We start from the raw sequence: 17,761 nt of genomic DNA, 5'->3' as shown, positions 1-17,761 counted from the left end.
CTTTTTTTTGTTTGCTATGGAAGCACTTAAGGTGCTAGTTGTTTTCTTATGCAATGGGAGTGAAACTTATAATTGTCACCCAGTTTTTGTCAGTGGAGTGTACTGTTTTGACATTAGGACAACAATTAAAACATTTTTTAGACTGATCAGAATCCAGAGGGTTCGTTTTATTTGGTTTGATTGACAGCTGCTTGCAAAAAACACAGAATACAAAGTGATGATGAAGGTTTTCTGACGGCACAGAGAGCAAGATACAAGAGCAGGCTTTGCGTGGAACAGCTCACAGCTCTGGGAACAGGTGATATGTGAAGTTACTTTAATATGGAGGGGGTGGCAACAATGAAATGAGTAATATAAGAAGTTTCAATGACTAGCCAGTAGCATGCAGATGGCTTCATATTTGGAAAAACATTTGAAAACAAGATACAAATATTTATATTAAGAAAGCTGTCAAGTGTAATCTGGAGGGATTTAGGTGCTTTCTTTGCCCAGGGTGTGTTTGTCGAACAGATACTCGGCCATGCCGTTCTGAGGAGCCCCCATGCGGCGCAGGTTGGTCACCCAGTCTCCCAGCTCCTTGATGGACTTCACCTGCTCGTCCAGGTAGTGAGTCTCGATGAAATCACACAACTGAGAGAAAAAGACGGAAATCAAATTACAGCTAACACTAAATGAAGTCAAGTGAAAAAAAAAAATATATATATATATATGTTTTATATTAAATTTAGCTGCTGAAATATAACCAGTAAAACATTAGCAAAGGTTACACAGGAGTTGAATTTACCACTTTACTAAGGATCCTATTCTGAAGATGAAGCTTTCAGTGATGTTTTGCCCTCATGGTTAAAACACGCTATGCAATGCAGTCCATTAACCATTCAAGGTGCAAACATAAGGGCACAATTTAATACTCACATGTGGGTCATTGTGATCAGAGCAGAGCTTGTGCAAGTCCAGCAGAGACTGATTCACGCTCTTCTCGAGCTGCAGGGCACATTCAAGGGCCTCCACTCCACTGCCCCACTCATCCCTCTCTGGCTTCTGCAACAAAGCAGGTCAGGGAAACGGAGAGACAGTTATTTATGATATGCAGGAGGCCAACGACCCAACCCAAACAGCGAGCCTTTTAACATTTCAGAGTCGGTTTGCAGTTTAACGTTTAACCAGTAGTATTTGTGTGTCACCGAAAGATAAGCGGCTGAGCACACTCACACCCTTTATATCTTTTTGACCTTGTGTTACCTCCCAACATGTGCTATGACAGCCAACGGGACAAAATCTCACAACCAGTGTTTCAGTAAAAAAAAAAAACACATTAAAAAAATGATTTAACAGAAACACATAGGAACAATAATGAGCTCATACCTTGACATCCTGGAGAAAGATCCTTCCCCCCCTCTGGTTCTGCAGTTTCATCAGCTTCTCAGCATGCTCGCGCTCCTCCTGCGACTGATGACGGAAGAACTTGCTGAAGTTGTGCAATGCTTGGTCATCCCGGTCGAAGAAGTATCCCTGTTAGCAGGAAAGAGAAATACGTTGGTAACCAAGAAGTTTTACTTTAGGTAAAAAAACTAAAGAATCCATAAATGTGGTTGAAATGCAAGACAAACACCTAGCTGCCAAGATAATAGCAAACAGCTAATTCTTGTTGTGCATGCGGAGCTTAATATGCCTAAAATCTGAACCTTTCAGCCCCAGTATCATTGTGAAATAAAACTGTTCATGCATGTTTTAGTCCTATCTAGAATTACATTTTTCTGGGGTTACAATGCCTATTCACTTTTAAACATTGTGTGTGTTGTTTCATTAAATACACAACTACTAGATGTATTATTAATATGATCTGATAAAATGCAATTGTTCATTGTTTAAATCAGTAACTGTTTTTAATTACTGCTAAAATGAAAATAAACCCTTCTATAAGCACGGCTGTGTGAGGGATCGATAGGCTGTGCTTAGAGAGAAGCATGTTTTCTAAGGTCAGGTGCTGCACCCGGTGCCCCTTCTCTGTACATAATTTCAAAATGGAACTTCAACCTTTGTTTTATTAGTCAGTCGCACAACATTGATTCACCACAGTTCAAACAAATGATATCATATTGACATCTAAAAGCTCACTGCCATGATCTAAATCTTATTTTGTTCATGAAAAAGGCTGCTTTCATAGTGGCTTTTATATATCACGCATTTCCACCCGCCATTTTAAGCACACCCAACTCAACGTTTACATAACCACAATACTGAGAGGAATCAGAATCACTTCCCGAAAATAATCAATACCACAAAAACTGGTATACATAGGGCTTTCAACTTATCTTTGTTCACACACGCCTGAACACTTTTTGTTAAACCACCTATAAACACTCACCATGGACATGTAGACATAGGAGGCATACAGCTCCAGGTTGATCTGCCTGTTGATGGCCGCCTCGCAGTCCTGGTGGAAGTTCTGTCTCACCTGGGAACTCATGGTTCTGAAAATGATAACAAAAAACCTTACTAGACAAACAAACATGACTCCAAATTAAACAAGTCATATGTGGGTGTAACATACATGGATACAAGTCTATACATTATATAGCAATTATTGTGTTTTAATCATTATAGCCAAATTGTGTTTGGAGCTTCTCAAATGTGAGGTTTCAATGCTTTACTCTGTTGTAATTAAACATCAGATCAAAAATAATTTTACTGGACACCTTGAGCTCTGGGATATTGTGAAATGTTGACAGTTTTCTGTCACAAGTACACAAATGTGCCCTACTACCTACATGATTTCTATTTCTAGTAGTAGTTATTACTCTACTCAGGAAATACTACCAACGCTTTCAGGAAATAATACCAATGCGTTCTTTCTTCAGTGAGAAACATAAGTGCTTTGTATTTGCATCTTTAATTTAAATAAAGTTAGCTCATCTTACCAAACACCTTTAAAAGAGTTGCAACATTTTTGTTCATGGTGTTGCCACGAGTTTATTATAAACAATCAAATTCATTGAATTGGTTGAGGAATAAGGCCAAATATTACTGTCCATATTGATGAGCACGGGTTGCTGTGAAAGAACATCCCGCATTGCAGAAACAACACATTGTATAACAACCGATGGGCCCTACCTTCATCACAGGTATGAACCAGATCTAAATATTACAACAGTCTCACGAGGTTTGGCACTGATTTCTATTTTGTAATACAAGTCCGATCTCACCACGGAAATGTAAATCATATAACAGTTACAGGATTTGTTTAGATTATATTGGCCCACGAGGGCTGGGCAATATAATCTATGGTTTTATGCGATTATTTAATGTCTCAGATTTGATCGTACCATCTTAAGTGTCTAGACTGCATTACAGTGAAGTAAGGCATTTTTCAGCATTTACCAGATAATAATAAATAGTTTGTAAAAGCATTAATAGTCAGCCATTCAATGTCGACGCATTCGATCACAACTATAATTGGTTTTATGTTTTGATTTAACCCAGCCCTAGCTTCACGTAACACAAGGTTACAGTTGCGTCAAACACCGCATGTTTATTGGGCAGAGGTTGTTGTGGGTTCTGCCTGAAGGGATGACGCAGTTGGAGGGAGAGCTAACAGGGCCACACGGAGATAAACAACCGCAGCAGTAACCTCACTCCTCTAATCTGCTAACAAAGACCCACAGTAGGTGTAAACTGTCGACGACAAACAGATACAGAATGATAAAAAAAACATCAAAATGAATTCTTACCAAGTCTCAGTGGCAGGTCTTCGTGGGAAGATGTCGAGAAGCGCTGTTAGCAAAACAAACAGTTAGCTAGCTAGCTAATTAAACGTGTTCGGGATAAATTAAGTAAACTGATGTTTTGCCGTAATTAAATTAGATTAGATGAGATCGATGATGGCCTGGGTGATCAAAGCGAGTGTAGGGTGTCGAAGACAGCGGAAAGGTTGCCGTTCAAGCACTGTTGAAGCAGGTAACCTTCTCTGTCCGCTAACCAGAGGACCGACTGATAACTAGACTGTGGGGAGCGTGACGTCACTGCCAGGCAGAGGGAGGGCACAGAGGCTGCACCTCGAGCGGCTCCTCCTTTCCTGTTGTTATGCCATCATTTCTACTGCTTCAGAGGTGGAGTACTCAGATCTGGTACTTAAGTAGAAGTAGAATTACCAGAGTGTAGGAACAGTCAAGCAAATGTACAAAAGTATTGGCTTTAAAATATACTTCAAGTACCAAAAGTAAAAGTACGAATTATGCAGATTGGCTCATTCAGAATAATATGTCTTATAAATATTGATGCATTAAAGTGTTATCAAAGCTGTTAAATGTGGATATTTTAATTACTTGGTATGCTGTTTGTGGATTTACTCCAGGTGTACCTAAGGTGCAGGTTATATTTCACATCATTAATCCAAATCTGCAAAGTAACTAAAGGTATTAAATAAATGTAGTGGAGTAAAAGTACACAATCAACCTCTGAATTGAAGTGGAGTAGAAGAACAAAGTAGCAACACATTGAAATATTCAAGTAAGGTAACTCAAGTACACTTGTAAATGTACTTAGTTGCTTTATTCCACTGGATAATACTTTCTCTAAACTAATATTTGATGTGGCTCTACTATTTTAAATGTTATGTTAATGTGTACATCTACTTCACCCCACTTACCTTTTACTGCAGGGAAATATCCACTAAATTATATTACATTAACAAAATAGTAATGCCAAACGTGTTTAAACAAATGTTTTAGCTAATCATTTTAATGTTGCACAAATATGTGTTTGCATGTTTTGGAATTGTTGAAACTGTGTTGCTGCATTGTCTGTTGCTGTTCTTGACTGGACGAATTACTTAAAAGGCTGTTTCAAATAGTTAAGCAACACAGTACAGCTTTGAGTTCTTATAGTTTACGGTTGAGAATACATAACAGATCACTTTAATAATTAGTGTTAGCTCCAAAAAAAATCGAGTTTGAGTATATCAAAGCAGAGGACGAACAATGTCTGCAGCAAACAACACCTATCCTCAGACCTTAAATGAACCACCTGACTCAGCTTTGAACACATGACATGACTCAGCATATTTGAAATCTTAAAAAGTATGCGATTAAGTAACAGACTTATAGTCACACACCAGGATGTGACTAATTGTCTTTTTGAGCCATACTGTGTCAGTTGACCTGATCAAAGTTCATGGTGAAACATGTTTAACAGAAGACAAAGTGGCTAGCTAAAAGAAAAATAAACTGGAGCAAAATCTTCTGTATTTGTAAAATATTATTTTTAAATCTACAGTATGAACAACATTCCTTTATCAGGCTGTGCATTCTTTTGTACCACCCTAAATTATTATTCACAAAATATTTACTTAGGGTGTGTCGGTATTAGCTTATGAACAATGATTTTTAAGTCTTCAATCTAAGTGGAAAAACATCAAGGCACAAGGTCGCTTCCAACAAAATTGTATTCCTACTATGCATTTCTCACAGGTAAGTTACAACTGCACTAACATAAGTCATCCTTCAGACTGAAATTTTAACACTTCATAATTTCACCCTTGAAACAGGTAGCCTAGGGACAGTTTGACCCGAGCGAAACTTTGTCCTTGCGATTCAACGTCACTGATTGATATAAAAAATGGACATTGCATTCCAATAAGTGGTGTGATATTTTGCCACTTTATATTGAGTCTTCATATTTGCACTTATCACAGCAACACATGTTGCAGGGTGTAATAAATCCATCCATTAAGCTTATATCAGAAAGACAATTAACATGACTTGCCAATGGATGATCTCAACACAAAGTAGGAATGACAACAAGCAGGTAACCTGCACCTCTGTTTTGAACCAGAGCATTAAATAATGCAGGCATTAGCAGTGCCAGTCTGCAGTAGGGATTGATGTCTATGACCATGTATAATTTAAAATGTTTTAAACACGGGTATCACTTACTCCTGAGTATGGTTCAAAAACAGTGCCATCTGCTGCTCACTGAGCTCCATTACACCAGTAACAATTAAAGACAGAGTAAAATAAACATTGAAAGAGTTTGTTGTTTTTTTTAACAAATTTTATTCATATTTGTAAAAGGTTTAGTCGAACAGGCCGAATCCCATGTCGTCATCGGACGCCTCAGACTCCTCCTTCTCCTCTTTCTTCTCCTCAGCTGCGAAATACAAAACGTATATCAAATTAAAAAAATACCCCTGCATATTTAACACACCACTACACTCATTAGATCACCATGTTAGTTCTTGCAATCAACTACTACTGGGTTTATTAGACAATCTGTTGAATTAATATCAAATAGCAGACCTTTAAATACATGTGCAAATTATGACAATCCTCCAAAATAAACCTGCTAAAGATCTCATCATATTTGTCACAAACAATGAATATCTATAACATGTATATCAAAATGTGTGAAATGTTATTCTGAGATAATCATGATCACTGACTCCTTCGGCTGCATGCTATCAGATTAAGACACCAGGTGAAGTGTCATTGCTGCTGACAAATGATGTGCTAAACTGCAAAACTCACCTGCAGGGGCAGCAGCGCCACCTGAGCTAGCAGCCACAGCAGAGCTGGCAACGGCTACAGCACCACCTGATGGCACGCTGGCCAGTTTACCGTAACCTGAGGAGACACGAGTTGGCAGACATGAAGCACGAGTGATAACATTGACAATCTGCAGCAATAAACAAAATAGAGGTCGGACATAGTATGTTCATAGAAAAAATCTGGCAAACTTATTAAAAGTAATACTTTGAAAGCATAAATAGTCTTGCCCCCCCACAAAACTGGAGCATGATAAATCTGTGATAGTTTGAGCAACAGAATTTCATCATCAAACCTACCAAATGTATAGTAAGCTCAGTAAGAAAACCTTTCTGGTCAGTTTCAAATCCAAATTATTTATAGAAGGCACAAACAAAGACAAACACTGACCTGTGGTGATCACCTCCTCCACATTCTTGCCTGTGAGCTCAGACACAACCTGTAGGGAAACAAATTTGTGAATATCACCAGGCTTATTACTTGCTCGAGTAGAACTGCTGCCATACCATCAGAAACATAAATGAGAGCATTGCTTGTACCTTTGCCATACGTGTGTCATCAGCCTCAATGCCAACACTTTCAAGGATCTTCTTCAGGTCACTGGCCCCAGGGTTGGCATTGCCTCCCAGGGCAGAGAGCAGGTAAGCAGCTACGTAACGCATTCTGCAAAAACAATAAGAAATGTTAAAAGTTTAAGCATATGCATTAGTAGACATCAACCCCCAAATCAAGACACTTCTAAAAATATGACCACTGAACTGAGCACAGAACTATGCGAGTTTTACTGCACATAAATGAATAGATACATGAAAGACAGTGAACATTAAGACACACCATCCTCAGGCAGATTGACTGATAAAGCATTCATTGTCATCGTTGCAGACGTTTCTAATACATTTTTCAAATCTGAATTTTCTTCTTTTTCTTAGGAGATTACACTAAAGAAATCATCCGACATGTCTTGCAGGCATCCCATGTTTCACATCTTAACGACTTGCATCAAATATTTATTTCTGGCAAATAAACTTAAGACTATAATTTATTTGTTAATGACTTATACAAGATATTTAATATATTTCTATAAACAAATATTGAAGCATACAGTTGCAATTCGCATATTTAATAGAAGGCAATACCGTCAAACAGCATGCCTGTTTTACCATTCAAGACAAACTATCGCTCATTAATACCACAAGATCATAATAGTTAAACGTTTTTTAAGATTGGAGTTTACAATTGTAAGTCAATTAAACAATTGTTGCTGATTATCTGTCGGTATAAGCAGAAGATGACCAGACACCGCATCTGAAACCTTTCTGGGTCTTTAGGTTTACCGACAAATCCGTTTGACAATGCATTTTGGATGTTTTTGTAATGGAAGTTAGCTGAATTTAGTGGGATCAGCGTTTTAAATGTGAAAGACTAAACGCTAGTTTTAACACCCATGTGGTGGCGTGTTCTTCAGTCCCGTTGTCAAAAGCTAACTTAGCCGCCACAAACGATGCGGGGATGAAAATGATGAAATATTGCTAAAATACCGCTCGTTTAGAAATTCCAGCGCAAGGGATTGTAAATGTATACATTTATACAAATATCATACGTGTTTTTCCCGGTGAAAAATACTTTTTTAAAGTATAAACTAGACACTCACTTGGTCTAGACGGCGAACGCGTGTTCACTTCGAGGTTAGCACGGGCAGAAAGGAAGTTACGTCCTTTGATGAAGGCGGAAGTAGCCCTGCGTCTTCTTCATGTTCAATAAAAGACATAGGGGTTTTTGTCGCCACCTCTTGTTCCGGGGTATAAAATCGGCTTTAGGCCTGTCCAACACATTGGAAGAAATAATGTGAATTATAGTGTATTACTATCCTCCTAACAAATAAGTATCAACATCAGTGGTTTTGTAAAATGAAGCAGAAACAACAAAACATTGATTTTCTGAATATATCAGTATATACATACATATATGTATGTGAGTAAAGCACACATACACTTACAAACCGAGTTGGTTTTGAGGTTAAAGCTGGGAGTGCTGAAGGTTGAATGAAAAAAAGGCTGACTTTCAGCATCACAAAAGTATGCTTCCTTGTCTTCTCCTACTGATGACCTGGCTCGTGGTCCAGTTTGGCCCACTGCTTCATCCTCAGCCCCTGCTGCTGCTGGGCTCACTCTTGGGCGTGATTGACTTTGGTTGCCATGAAAGACAAAGTGAACTGTCCTCACGTGACTCTGCAGTGGTTTGGGTCCATCCCATGTGAAACCAGCAGCTGTGCTCTGTTCTCAAGCTGTAGTGTAACACCAGCTCTAATAAATAGCTCTGTAACTAAGCTGTTTGGTTGCAGGCAAACAGCCAATGATCTACCCCTAAGCTCCTCTCAGAAATCTTTAGTGCATTTGGGTAAAACCACATTTTAAACATAACTATATTCAACCTGGGAATATTTAAACAAGATGGAAACATTCACAGGAGCATCAGATTAGAGGTTCAATTAATCCATTAGAAACAAAAAACAATTGAACAATTGTAAAATTCCCTAAAGTAGCATTTATTACAGGGCTGTATTGTTTTGTTAAGAAAAGTGGTGAAAATTCATTACAAGAATTGCTGCTAAGACTGCTGTGATGCTGGAAAGGCTCTCTAAATTCAGGTCAGCAGGATTTATTATGAAAAAGAAACTGAATATTAAGTACTGGAGTATCCTGCTATAACAAACAGAAAACCTTTGTCCTTTTGATTTTAAATATCTGGCACTTAGGGTAAATTTGATCTTTTTTAAAAATTTGCAACTAATTCTCAACATGCAGTAGGGCATAACAGAACAAGTAAGAAACCTCTCAGTCCATCCCTGCTTATGTGAAAATATCCACTTTGAAGCCCAGCTGTCACATCCATTATGTTGGAGCTGCCATGATTCACTCAGCAAGTTTCTCTTGCCTTTCAAGACTCCTGAAAGAAAAGAGCATTGAAGAGGGAAAACATTTGTGCGGCTGCTGCAGAGCACATCAACAAGAGTGTGTCAGAAAAATAACACACTGTTTCAATACAAACTGTGAGAATTCAAGGTCACTCTGGGTTCATTCCTCCAGCAGAATTGTTACCTTTCCCTCCACCTCAAAAGGAGCTTGTACTCTGTGTCGTGTGCATGCTCTTGTTGCAAATGATCAACAACAAAAAAATCAACCACCTACAGCAATGAGTGAGGCATTACAATTATTTGAAGAATGAACACTCTAGTAAATAGCCTTCATTCAGTCTATGTACATTGAAGATGTTTGGAATAAAACCTGAAGTAGGTAAGAGTCTTGTCCATGAACGTGTCATTTTGATCGTGAGGGGAGGGGATCATTGTAGGACAATTTTTTGAATATTTTGCTGGTGTTTACAAAATATTGTGAGAAAAAAATATGTATTGCATCTTGCATTATTGCAATATTTGACCCTGAACACCCTTTTCTGACACTGTAAGGGGTCACACGTACCCTCTTCGACTGCCTGTTTAAATTAGATGCAGAGTGTAAAAGATTTTCAAGAAGACATTCAAAGTCATATATTTAAGCACTGTTTATTAAGCCTCTAGTCCAACTATTATGTGTTCTACATCACAACATTTTACATTCCACATCAATGTAACATAGTAAATTATGTAAGAAACCAGAACACAAAATAACACAACACAGTCTACAGGTAATAATCCTAAACAAGCACTGGCTAAAATATTTCAAAACATTATCAAAGTTTTCACAAATGTTGCAAGTTTGGTCTTGGTACTAGAAAGAAAATATAAATCAGCTGAGCTCTCCGGAGAGAAGTGCTGATGGAGGACTGACAGTAAGTTCATACAGCAACGCTCAGATCTCAGTCCTGCATCAGCGCTGCCGTTCAGAGAGGCTTCACTGATATGGCCCTGGTACACAGTCAAAATGGAAGTACCAATTATTCCTGGTATTTGTTTTTTTAGGAAAATCCCTTATAAAATTGAGAAAAATATCAAAAGAAAACTATTATAAAAAATACTCTATTGACCATTCCAATATAAAGACAATGAAAACAGGTAGAAAGTTGAAGGGTAATTCACAAAATGTTGCAACCGAGTTAGACGATGGTCAGTGACATTCAGTGGAGTGTGTGCAATATCAATACCAAGTCTCATTACATTGTTTCCTGATTTACTATTCATGTGCGTAAGCAGGGAATCTAGCAAGCAAATGTTCGATAAAACACAATTAAGGAACAATCTATACATTATATTAAGACATCTCAACTTTTATGTACACCCCAACTCTTGTGCTAAATGTTCTGCCTCAAAACAAACATATGCTCTTATAGCCTATGGAATGGTCTATTGCTAACCACATAAGCCTATCCTTCTACATGTATCCTCCTGACAATCAATATTTAGATAGCAAAGCTCATACCTCATGGACAACTTCATTGCAAGGTCTTGGTGGTGTTCAACATGTTACAATAACATAGTGAACGTCTCATAAGATTATGTAAATTAAATGTATCAAAGCGCAGCGTTCCCAAACTCAGACATTTGTCCACACAGCAGTAATTTCCAATAACATTCTGCAGTAAAATGACAATTATTTTGCACCGTACAAAGTTTAAAGGACCTTGCATAGATAATTGACTTTGCATTCAGTTTTGGCAGTACTGTGTATTATTTTATACTTTGTCCAAAATTCAACGTTTTTCACAAGGAGCAATGCATTACACGGTTCATACCCACAGATGGGCTCATCATGTATTGTCCCTTTTACTTATATTTAAGTAACATCTCATTAAAAAAAGATAATAACATTATCTTAAGCGAAGAGGATCCCACAGGTAAAGCTGACATGTATAGGAACAGCAGACTTTGATTAGATACGGGTGGATTTATGTAGAATCTGTGAAAAAGTAAGAAGCTCAAGAGCATTATGTTTGATCTAAATGTACTCAAACCGTATTTTCCAAAAGAACCCAGGACTGCGTTTCTTCCGAGGAGTTGTTTATAATTTGATTGAGTAATTTATGCCAGAGCTGCTAGCATTTTAGTTTGAGACTCGACAACAGCATAGTCTCTTCATCCAAAGCCTGTTTCACATAATGCAATATACATGTAATTGCAGCCACCGTGAAAACAAAACATAGAATTAAATGTATTCTTGGGATATTTTGGATAGTATGGATCATTTAACAGATATCCATTTATATTTAGATTGACGTTCCCATTACGGGGAAAGCAAGAAAAGTCTTGCTTTGTTTGAATTAGAAAATTCTTTAAAATAAAAGCATGACTTGAAGTCTTGTTTGATTGACACGTTGCATGTAGACAAGGGTTAATATTCCACATTATGAGAAGGAATATGTGTACAGTTAACCATGCATTGTGCAAACACTTTAAAACTATAAAAACAAAGTGGTGTAAACTTAAGCATTCCCCATCAGTATATTCTGGTTTGTTGACATTAGCCTGCACAAAACCGCATATTAGAACAAACCTGACAGTTCAGCAGTTTTCAGAAACAAAGTGTTGTCATTATCAAACTTAATTTAGAATTTTGTTTGGTTTGGATATGACAAATTGAGTACATGGAGGCCTCCAAATGTTGGCTTTAATGGAGCATAATAAAATAATGAAAAGCTTCATAAATAAAACTGTAGTTAAATATCTGGGATTACTCTTGTCCTTGAATAGAATTCATGATCATTAAAGTAAATAGTTATTTAAATTTGAACATGTTTCTACAGATCACAAACCTTTGACACACACAAGCTATAGATTGTTTAAGAAAATAACTTTAACATACCAATGCAGCAGGTTTACTCCATTATCGCCTAAAGACTGTGTAAGATCAGAATATGAAGAAGTGATTTATCAGACATAATATCTATCTGCCTTTTCATTCATCAACAGGAAGATGAAAGCTCACATTAGGCATTATTGTGACAGAGATTGCTTGATATTAAAAAAATCTTGTTTTCCTCATTTTGAGTTTTCACTGAATGATGCAAAGAAGCTGTTTTTTGTTTTAGTTTCTTCCCCGACAAAGATAAAAGACAAATGTGAAGGGACTGACTCTTTGTACTGCGAATAAGAAAACATGACTTACAGTACATTCCTGATTTCTGTCAAGGCAGATTAATCATCTCATGTCATGCTGACAGCAAGATGTTTGCTTATGAAGGTTATTACTTGAATAAAAGAAATGTGAGTCTCTGTGGTGGCAAGAATTTAGTTCAAAAGTTGCCAAGACCCCATTACATCACTTACAGTACCTGCTGAGCTTTTTATAGTGTGGTATGAGGATAGAAAACTAAAAAAGCTAAGCCCAGAGATAATCCATCATTTTTGTTGTTTCCTTTCACAGGTTCCCCTAATATCCAACTTAAAACTATCTCTTTCTAACTAATTCAAACCGTTATCAGCCTCTCATTTACTGTACATGCCTGCAGAGCGGCAAAACAAATAAAACTGCACCTTTTGTTTAAAGTTAAAAAGGGTTTGAAATATGATTACCATATATTTAAATTAAATGATATCTGAAAAGAAGAGATGCGAAGCATGTAGTAATTTCCTGCGACAAGCATTTAATTACCAGTACTTGATTTTAAACCACTAAAAAGAAATATATAACGGTGAACACAGTACATACGATAAATGTGTTTGCCCTGAGGCACTTGGTAGTGGCTTTGATAAAATAATTAAAAACACTACCTTTCCAGTCAAAGGATTTGTGTAGTTGGTATAAGCACTCAAAGTGGCATTCAAATTGTCAATCAAAAATAATGCACACGTGTGAGTGACCACCTACACTGACAATCATTTTAGTGTTCGTCTAGAGTTGTAGTGTCAAGTGTAACTATAGAGAATATTAAAAAGGCTACAGAAAAAGTTAGAAGCACAATATACCGTATGTGTAAGTAGTAGCTAAAACAAAGTAGGATTGTGTTTGTTACGCTTTTTTGGGGCAAGGAGATACTAAAGAGACCAGAACCTAGGGCCAGAAGGCTCCATGAGGAGAGACATGGGAGCTGGGCATCAACACGGAAAAATTCTACTGGGGGTAGTTGTTCTGTTGCCGGCGTTTCGCCGACCTCATTTTCTCAAAGCGTGACTCCATTTCCTCTAGGACTTTGGGGGTGTACCTTACCACCAGCTTCACTGTGCCCTGAGCTGCTTTGAGGAGTTCCACAGCTTTCTCATGGTGCTCCCCTTCCACACTCTGGAAGAAAAAAACAGAAACCCTCTGTTAGTATTATCACAAAGAGGCATAAAAACTGCAGTAAAGTCTACAGTTTTATGGGGTTATAATCTAAAAACTGTGGGCAATTTTTACAAGGTATGTCAACCTTTGGAAGAAACAATAACATCAGTACTTTATAGTTACTGGAGTGAATATAAGTCCAACATAAGGTTTCTGCAGTGCAGTTCAAACTCCCATAAAAAAGTTTGTAATTTGGAAATGTTAATGGAGAGAACCAACTGAGCAATAAAAAAAATTGCTTGGATGATTATATTTGGCTGATCCTGGTATTTTAAATTAAGTACAATTGCTGAATACTGCGGTTAAAGTGGAAGAGCTGCTAAGGTTACATACATTCACTTTTTCACAACAAAACACCTTGCCTGTATTCTTAAAGCCTTATAATTGTGTTGAATGCATTTTCCTTCCCCATAAAACATTTTAAAGCCAATTTACTAAAGAATTTTAAACCTACTTTGTTTATATCCATATTTGGTCGCAAGCAATCTTTTCTTGTAGCTTTTTTGACATATGGTTACACTTATTGGCTACTATTCTGGGAACTGGAGTGGATGAGCCAGAAATATAATCGGCAGGACTGAGTCAGCTACAACAAGCTGAGTTTGATAAAACATTAGCAGAAGATTGTGTCAAGCTTAACCTTCACATTTAACATCCTTGAGTAGGTGTTGATGCTGTGAATTATACGTACCACCCCATTGACAGAGAGAAGCTGGTCGCCTCTCTTCAGGCCTCCATGTCGGTCAGCGATGCCTCCTGGGATGATCCGTGAGATGTATATTGGCGAGTTTTGCTCCTTTCCACCCATTATATTGAAACCCAGGCCTTCTTCAGTCTTGGGCAGTTCTACAACACGTGGATGAGAGTGCCCCTCACTTGCTGCAAAAGCTGCCACGGTAGCCTAGAAATAATAAAGGTGTTGCTGTTTAACCTTTTCAAATACTCAATCTAATGCACTCAAACCACAACCAAGATGTGTATTAGATGGAATTTGACTTGGGTTTACCTTAGCAGTGGCGTTGGCTCTGACCTCAGGACTGCTGTTGATGTCCACCGTTTCATACACATGTTCATAAACCTGAAGAGACATTGTTGGACAGTTTTTCGTCACATCCCACAGCTAACCACATTTCCAATTAGTGAAGAGAAACAGATCAAACCAAATCCTCTTTTTAAACACTTATGCTTAACACCAGAAGTCAGAAGTAAACTCATGCCATCTCAAAGTTAAGTGTTTAAGAAATAACAAAAACAAAGTATCTCACTTCTCTGACAGCGTTACAGAATTCGCTCTGCAAGACCCTCTGCAGCGCCTGCAGCTTCTGGGGCGGCACCTCCCCGGTCCTCTGGAGCTTATCCAGCAGTTCAACAGCACGGTTAATATCTGTCAACAAGAACACACACACATCCATCAAGGTTTTAAGTAATATCTGCAAATAGAGACAATGATTGATTCCTGTGCAAATGTCAGAACTCAATCTGTTGAATTTAACTGTAAAAGAAAATAAAAGTAAATAGGTTAGCAATTGCTTTCTGTTGCAAATCAATAAAGGTCTAAAACGTTTAATCATTTCCATCAATTACCATTAGTCTGAGATTTAGTTAACCTTGACTGGCACTTCATTTGTTCTGATTATAAATAAGCTGTCCCTATGGGGAGGTTTCTATTCACACCACTGTTTATTTACCATCAATAAAAATAACTATGAGGCTAAATGATAGGCTGCAACTTCATTATTTCAATTTCAATGCCAGAATATCTTTAATATCATGTACAAATGAGTAATTATCTGCCACCTCAGATATGGGGGCAACATTATCAAGTGGGAGCCATTATTCCTCAGTTATTCTGTTTAAATGTTAAATATATATACAGTTTATCTTGTCCTATTTAAGTAGCCAGTATAAAGAACAGTCATTATTATCCTAAATGAAACTGGTTGTTGGCTATTTTTATGCATTATTTCGCCGTTTAAAGCCATAAACTAATAATGAAACCACAAAAGTAGTACGTTTTTAAACTACCATGAAGACATTTTGTGAGGCATTGTTGAAATAAAAACCATGGTGTATTTGCATTTAATTAAATGGAAGAGTAATGGGTCCCAAAGACCTATCAAGTACATAGAGAAAACATAACAGGAACATAGACATGCATCAGACTTCCTATTCTTTGTTTTAACTAACCAACCACCCCAATTTTTAGGGATGTGTCATAATATGATTTCCTATTTTACTAATTGGATATGAAGGTTTTACACAAAATAGTAGTCTAAAAAAACAAATATACTTGTAAGGGTGGATATATGTTATGCACATTTTCCAAATACCTTTTATTTGAATTAACCCGTTTTTATGGCAGTCTAATTGTATTATACTTTATCTTTACATAGTGTGCAGATGAAGTACAATATGTATTGTTTGTTTATGAGTGTATTGGTTTATTTGATACTAAACAAGATCACTTAGACAATTAATATAGCAAAGAAAAAAGGAGGACTAAGGATGAAAAAAGTACGTAAAGTGAAACAAAAATCTTGCAAATCCTGCTTATGAACCCTCAATGATGCAAAGAAAACCGGAGAGCTTTTAACCAGCAAGCTACGTATCATTGTCACCATTAATAACAGCTAGTTAGCATGTGCGCTAAGTAAAACAATGTAGCCTTAAACAACGATGGTCATTTTAGCTCGATGCCAGGGATGTACATAATGAGGCGAAGCCATAAGCGTTGGGTAAAAGCAATACATATTAAACGCAAAGTGAGCCAACTAAACTCGAGTATGCTGTCAATAACAATAACCAACTGTGTGTGGCTAACGCTAGCTAAGCTAGGTTAATGCCTCCATAGATCACAACAAATATTTCCGAGCTAACGCTAGCTAGCCAATTAACTTTACCTCTTTCCAACCGCACGGGCTCCCCAAGCGATGCCATCTTGAGATTACTGTTAATTGATGTCAGGTAGATATTGTGTTAAACGATAGATATAGAAAACTAAATATGGTAATCCTGGCTAACGTTGCGTGCGCTTAGCCGAGACACTAAATCAGATTAGCCAAATTAGCCGGCTAGGCTAGCTGCCAGTGTCATGGTGCGTTCAGGGGATCATCGTAAAGTTGGTAAACAGGCCGAAATCATTATTTTATGCTCTTTTAATACATCCCTGTTTGTGTTCCATAGTGATGGTTGCTCGATGCCACTAAAGGATTCAATCCTAACTATTATGAATTAATTAATATTTGCTTTAAAACAATCCAATCCTCATTAAGTATTGATGTAATAACCTGTGTACACATTTCACTGTTTATGTCATACATAACAATATAAACCATTTCTTTGTGAAATAGAGAATGGGAGTTATTTCTGTCCTTACACTTTTAGTGCCTTGTTGAATTTTTCATTTCTGGAGTTAAATCCTACTCGTAATGTTGGATACTACAGTGACAGTTATAAGTTAAAAGTATTATTTGGTTTGTGTAATTGTGTGTACTCTTGATACAGGACTTACATTGAGGCTACCAGCATTCAGAAAAAAGTGATACTGTGATCCTATATCCCTATTTGCGAATGACAAAATAAGCAAACATCCTTATTTTAGTGCATAATTCATTTAGCAGCTGTGCTGCACCTCTACACAAATGCTTATATCTCAAGGGATTGTTACATAATGTGCTGTGTTTTAGTGACAAGGGACAAACCAGAAGATTCTTTGGATTTTTGCTGACACTTTGGAGGAATGTCCTCTATGCCGCCCTCTGCTGGTTTACTGGAGCACAACTTGAGACTCCAGTACATAAGCATGTAAAAAACTGCAAGAAACTGCAAGCATGATTCACCTCTGACCACACCCCGGTTGGTGATGACATACAGCTTATGAAATACACCTGCTGTGACATCACTGATCGGGGTGTGGCCAAAGAAACAATACACTTGAAAGTAGGCCCCCATTTAGTGGATGAGCAG

At 37.4% G+C, this 17,761-nt stretch overlaps 3 protein-coding genes across 3 annotated transcripts; all 3 read right to left on the bottom strand.

Annotated features, from left to right (window-relative positions):
- Positions 1 to 146: 146 nt before the first annotated feature.
- On the bottom strand, positions 147 to 4,008 carry fth1a (ferritin, heavy polypeptide 1a). The gene is made up of 5 exons (XM_063882086.1): positions 3,732 to 4,008; positions 2,369 to 2,474; positions 1,366 to 1,512; positions 916 to 1,041; positions 147 to 630 (listed from the first exon to the last, which is right to left on the bottom strand). The coding sequence occupies exons 2-5, from the start codon at positions 2,468 to 2,470 to the stop codon at positions 472 to 474; spliced, it is 534 nt and encodes a 177-aa protein (XP_063738156.1). The 5' UTR covers positions 2,471 to 2,474; positions 3,732 to 4,008; the 3' UTR covers positions 147 to 471.
- A 2,021-nt stretch (positions 4,009 to 6,029) lies between these two features.
- Positions 6,030 to 8,361, bottom strand: LOC134863901 (large ribosomal subunit protein P2-like). The gene is made up of 5 exons (XM_063882662.1): positions 8,194 to 8,361; positions 7,082 to 7,205; positions 6,933 to 6,981; positions 6,525 to 6,620; positions 6,030 to 6,147 (listed from the first exon to the last, which is right to left on the bottom strand). Exons 2-5 carry the CDS (start codon positions 7,202 to 7,204, stop codon positions 6,074 to 6,076), a joined length of 342 nt encoding a protein of 113 aa, XP_063738732.1. The 5' UTR covers position 7,205; positions 8,194 to 8,361; the 3' UTR covers positions 6,030 to 6,073.
- Positions 8,362 to 10,088: 1,727 nt separating this feature from the next.
- Positions 10,089 to 16,904, bottom strand: lin7c (lin-7 homolog C (C. elegans)). The gene is made up of 5 exons (XM_063881381.1): positions 16,696 to 16,904; positions 15,061 to 15,179; positions 14,802 to 14,873; positions 14,487 to 14,696; positions 10,089 to 13,753 (listed from the first exon to the last, which is right to left on the bottom strand). The coding sequence occupies exons 1-5, from the start codon at positions 16,730 to 16,732 to the stop codon at positions 13,586 to 13,588; spliced, it is 606 nt and encodes a 201-aa protein (XP_063737451.1). The 5' UTR covers positions 16,733 to 16,904; the 3' UTR covers positions 10,089 to 13,585.
- Positions 16,905 to 17,761: the final 857 nt, after the last annotated feature.

The sequence above is a fragment of the Eleginops maclovinus genome, chromosome 4 (genome assembly GCF_036324505.1).
Source record: "Eleginops maclovinus isolate JMC-PN-2008 ecotype Puerto Natales chromosome 4, JC_Emac_rtc_rv5, whole genome shotgun sequence".
NCBI classification, from domain to species: Eukaryota; Metazoa; Chordata; class Actinopteri; order Perciformes; family Eleginopidae; genus Eleginops; species Eleginops maclovinus.
This window is presented reverse-complemented; position numbering and strand designations above follow the sequence as displayed.

Excerpts from the sequence above, each read along its gene's own strand:
- fth1a (XM_063882086.1), bottom strand. The coding sequence starts at position 2,470 with ATGAGTTCCCAGGTGAGACAGAACTTCCACCAGGACTGCGAGGCGGCC. Across the intron at positions 1,042-1,365 it reads TCTTTCTCCAGGATGTCAAG|AAGCCAGAGAGGGATGAGTG; the intron begins GTATGAGCTCAT and ends GCTTTGTTGCAG. Across the intron at positions 631-915 it reads CTGATCACAATGACCCACAT|TTGTGTGATTTCATCGAGAC; the intron begins GTGAGTATTAAA and ends TTTTTCTCTCAG.
- lin7c (XM_063881381.1), bottom strand. The coding sequence starts at position 16,732 with ATGGCATCGCTTGGGGAGCCCGTGCGGTTGGAAAGAG. Across the intron at positions 14,874-15,060 it reads TCTGTAACGCTGTCAGAGAA|GTTTATGAACATGTGTATGA; the intron begins GTGAGATACTTT and ends ATGTCTCTTCAG. Across the intron at positions 13,754-14,486 it reads TTCTCTCTGTCAATGGGGTG|AGTGTGGAAGGGGAGCACCA; the intron begins GTACGTATAATT and ends TTTTTCTTCCAG.
- LOC134863901 (XM_063882662.1), bottom strand. The coding sequence starts at position 7,204 with ATGCGTTACGTAGCTGCTTACCTGCTCTCTGCCCTGGGAGGCAATGCC. Across the intron at positions 6,982-7,081 it reads ATGACACACGTATGGCAAAG|GTTGTGTCTGAGCTCACAGG; the intron begins GTACAAGCAATG and ends GTTTCCCTACAG. Across the intron at positions 6,148-6,524 it reads TGGCGCTGCTGCCCCTGCAG|CTGAGGAGAAGAAAGAGGAG; the intron begins GTGAGTTTTGCA and ends TGTATTTCGCAG.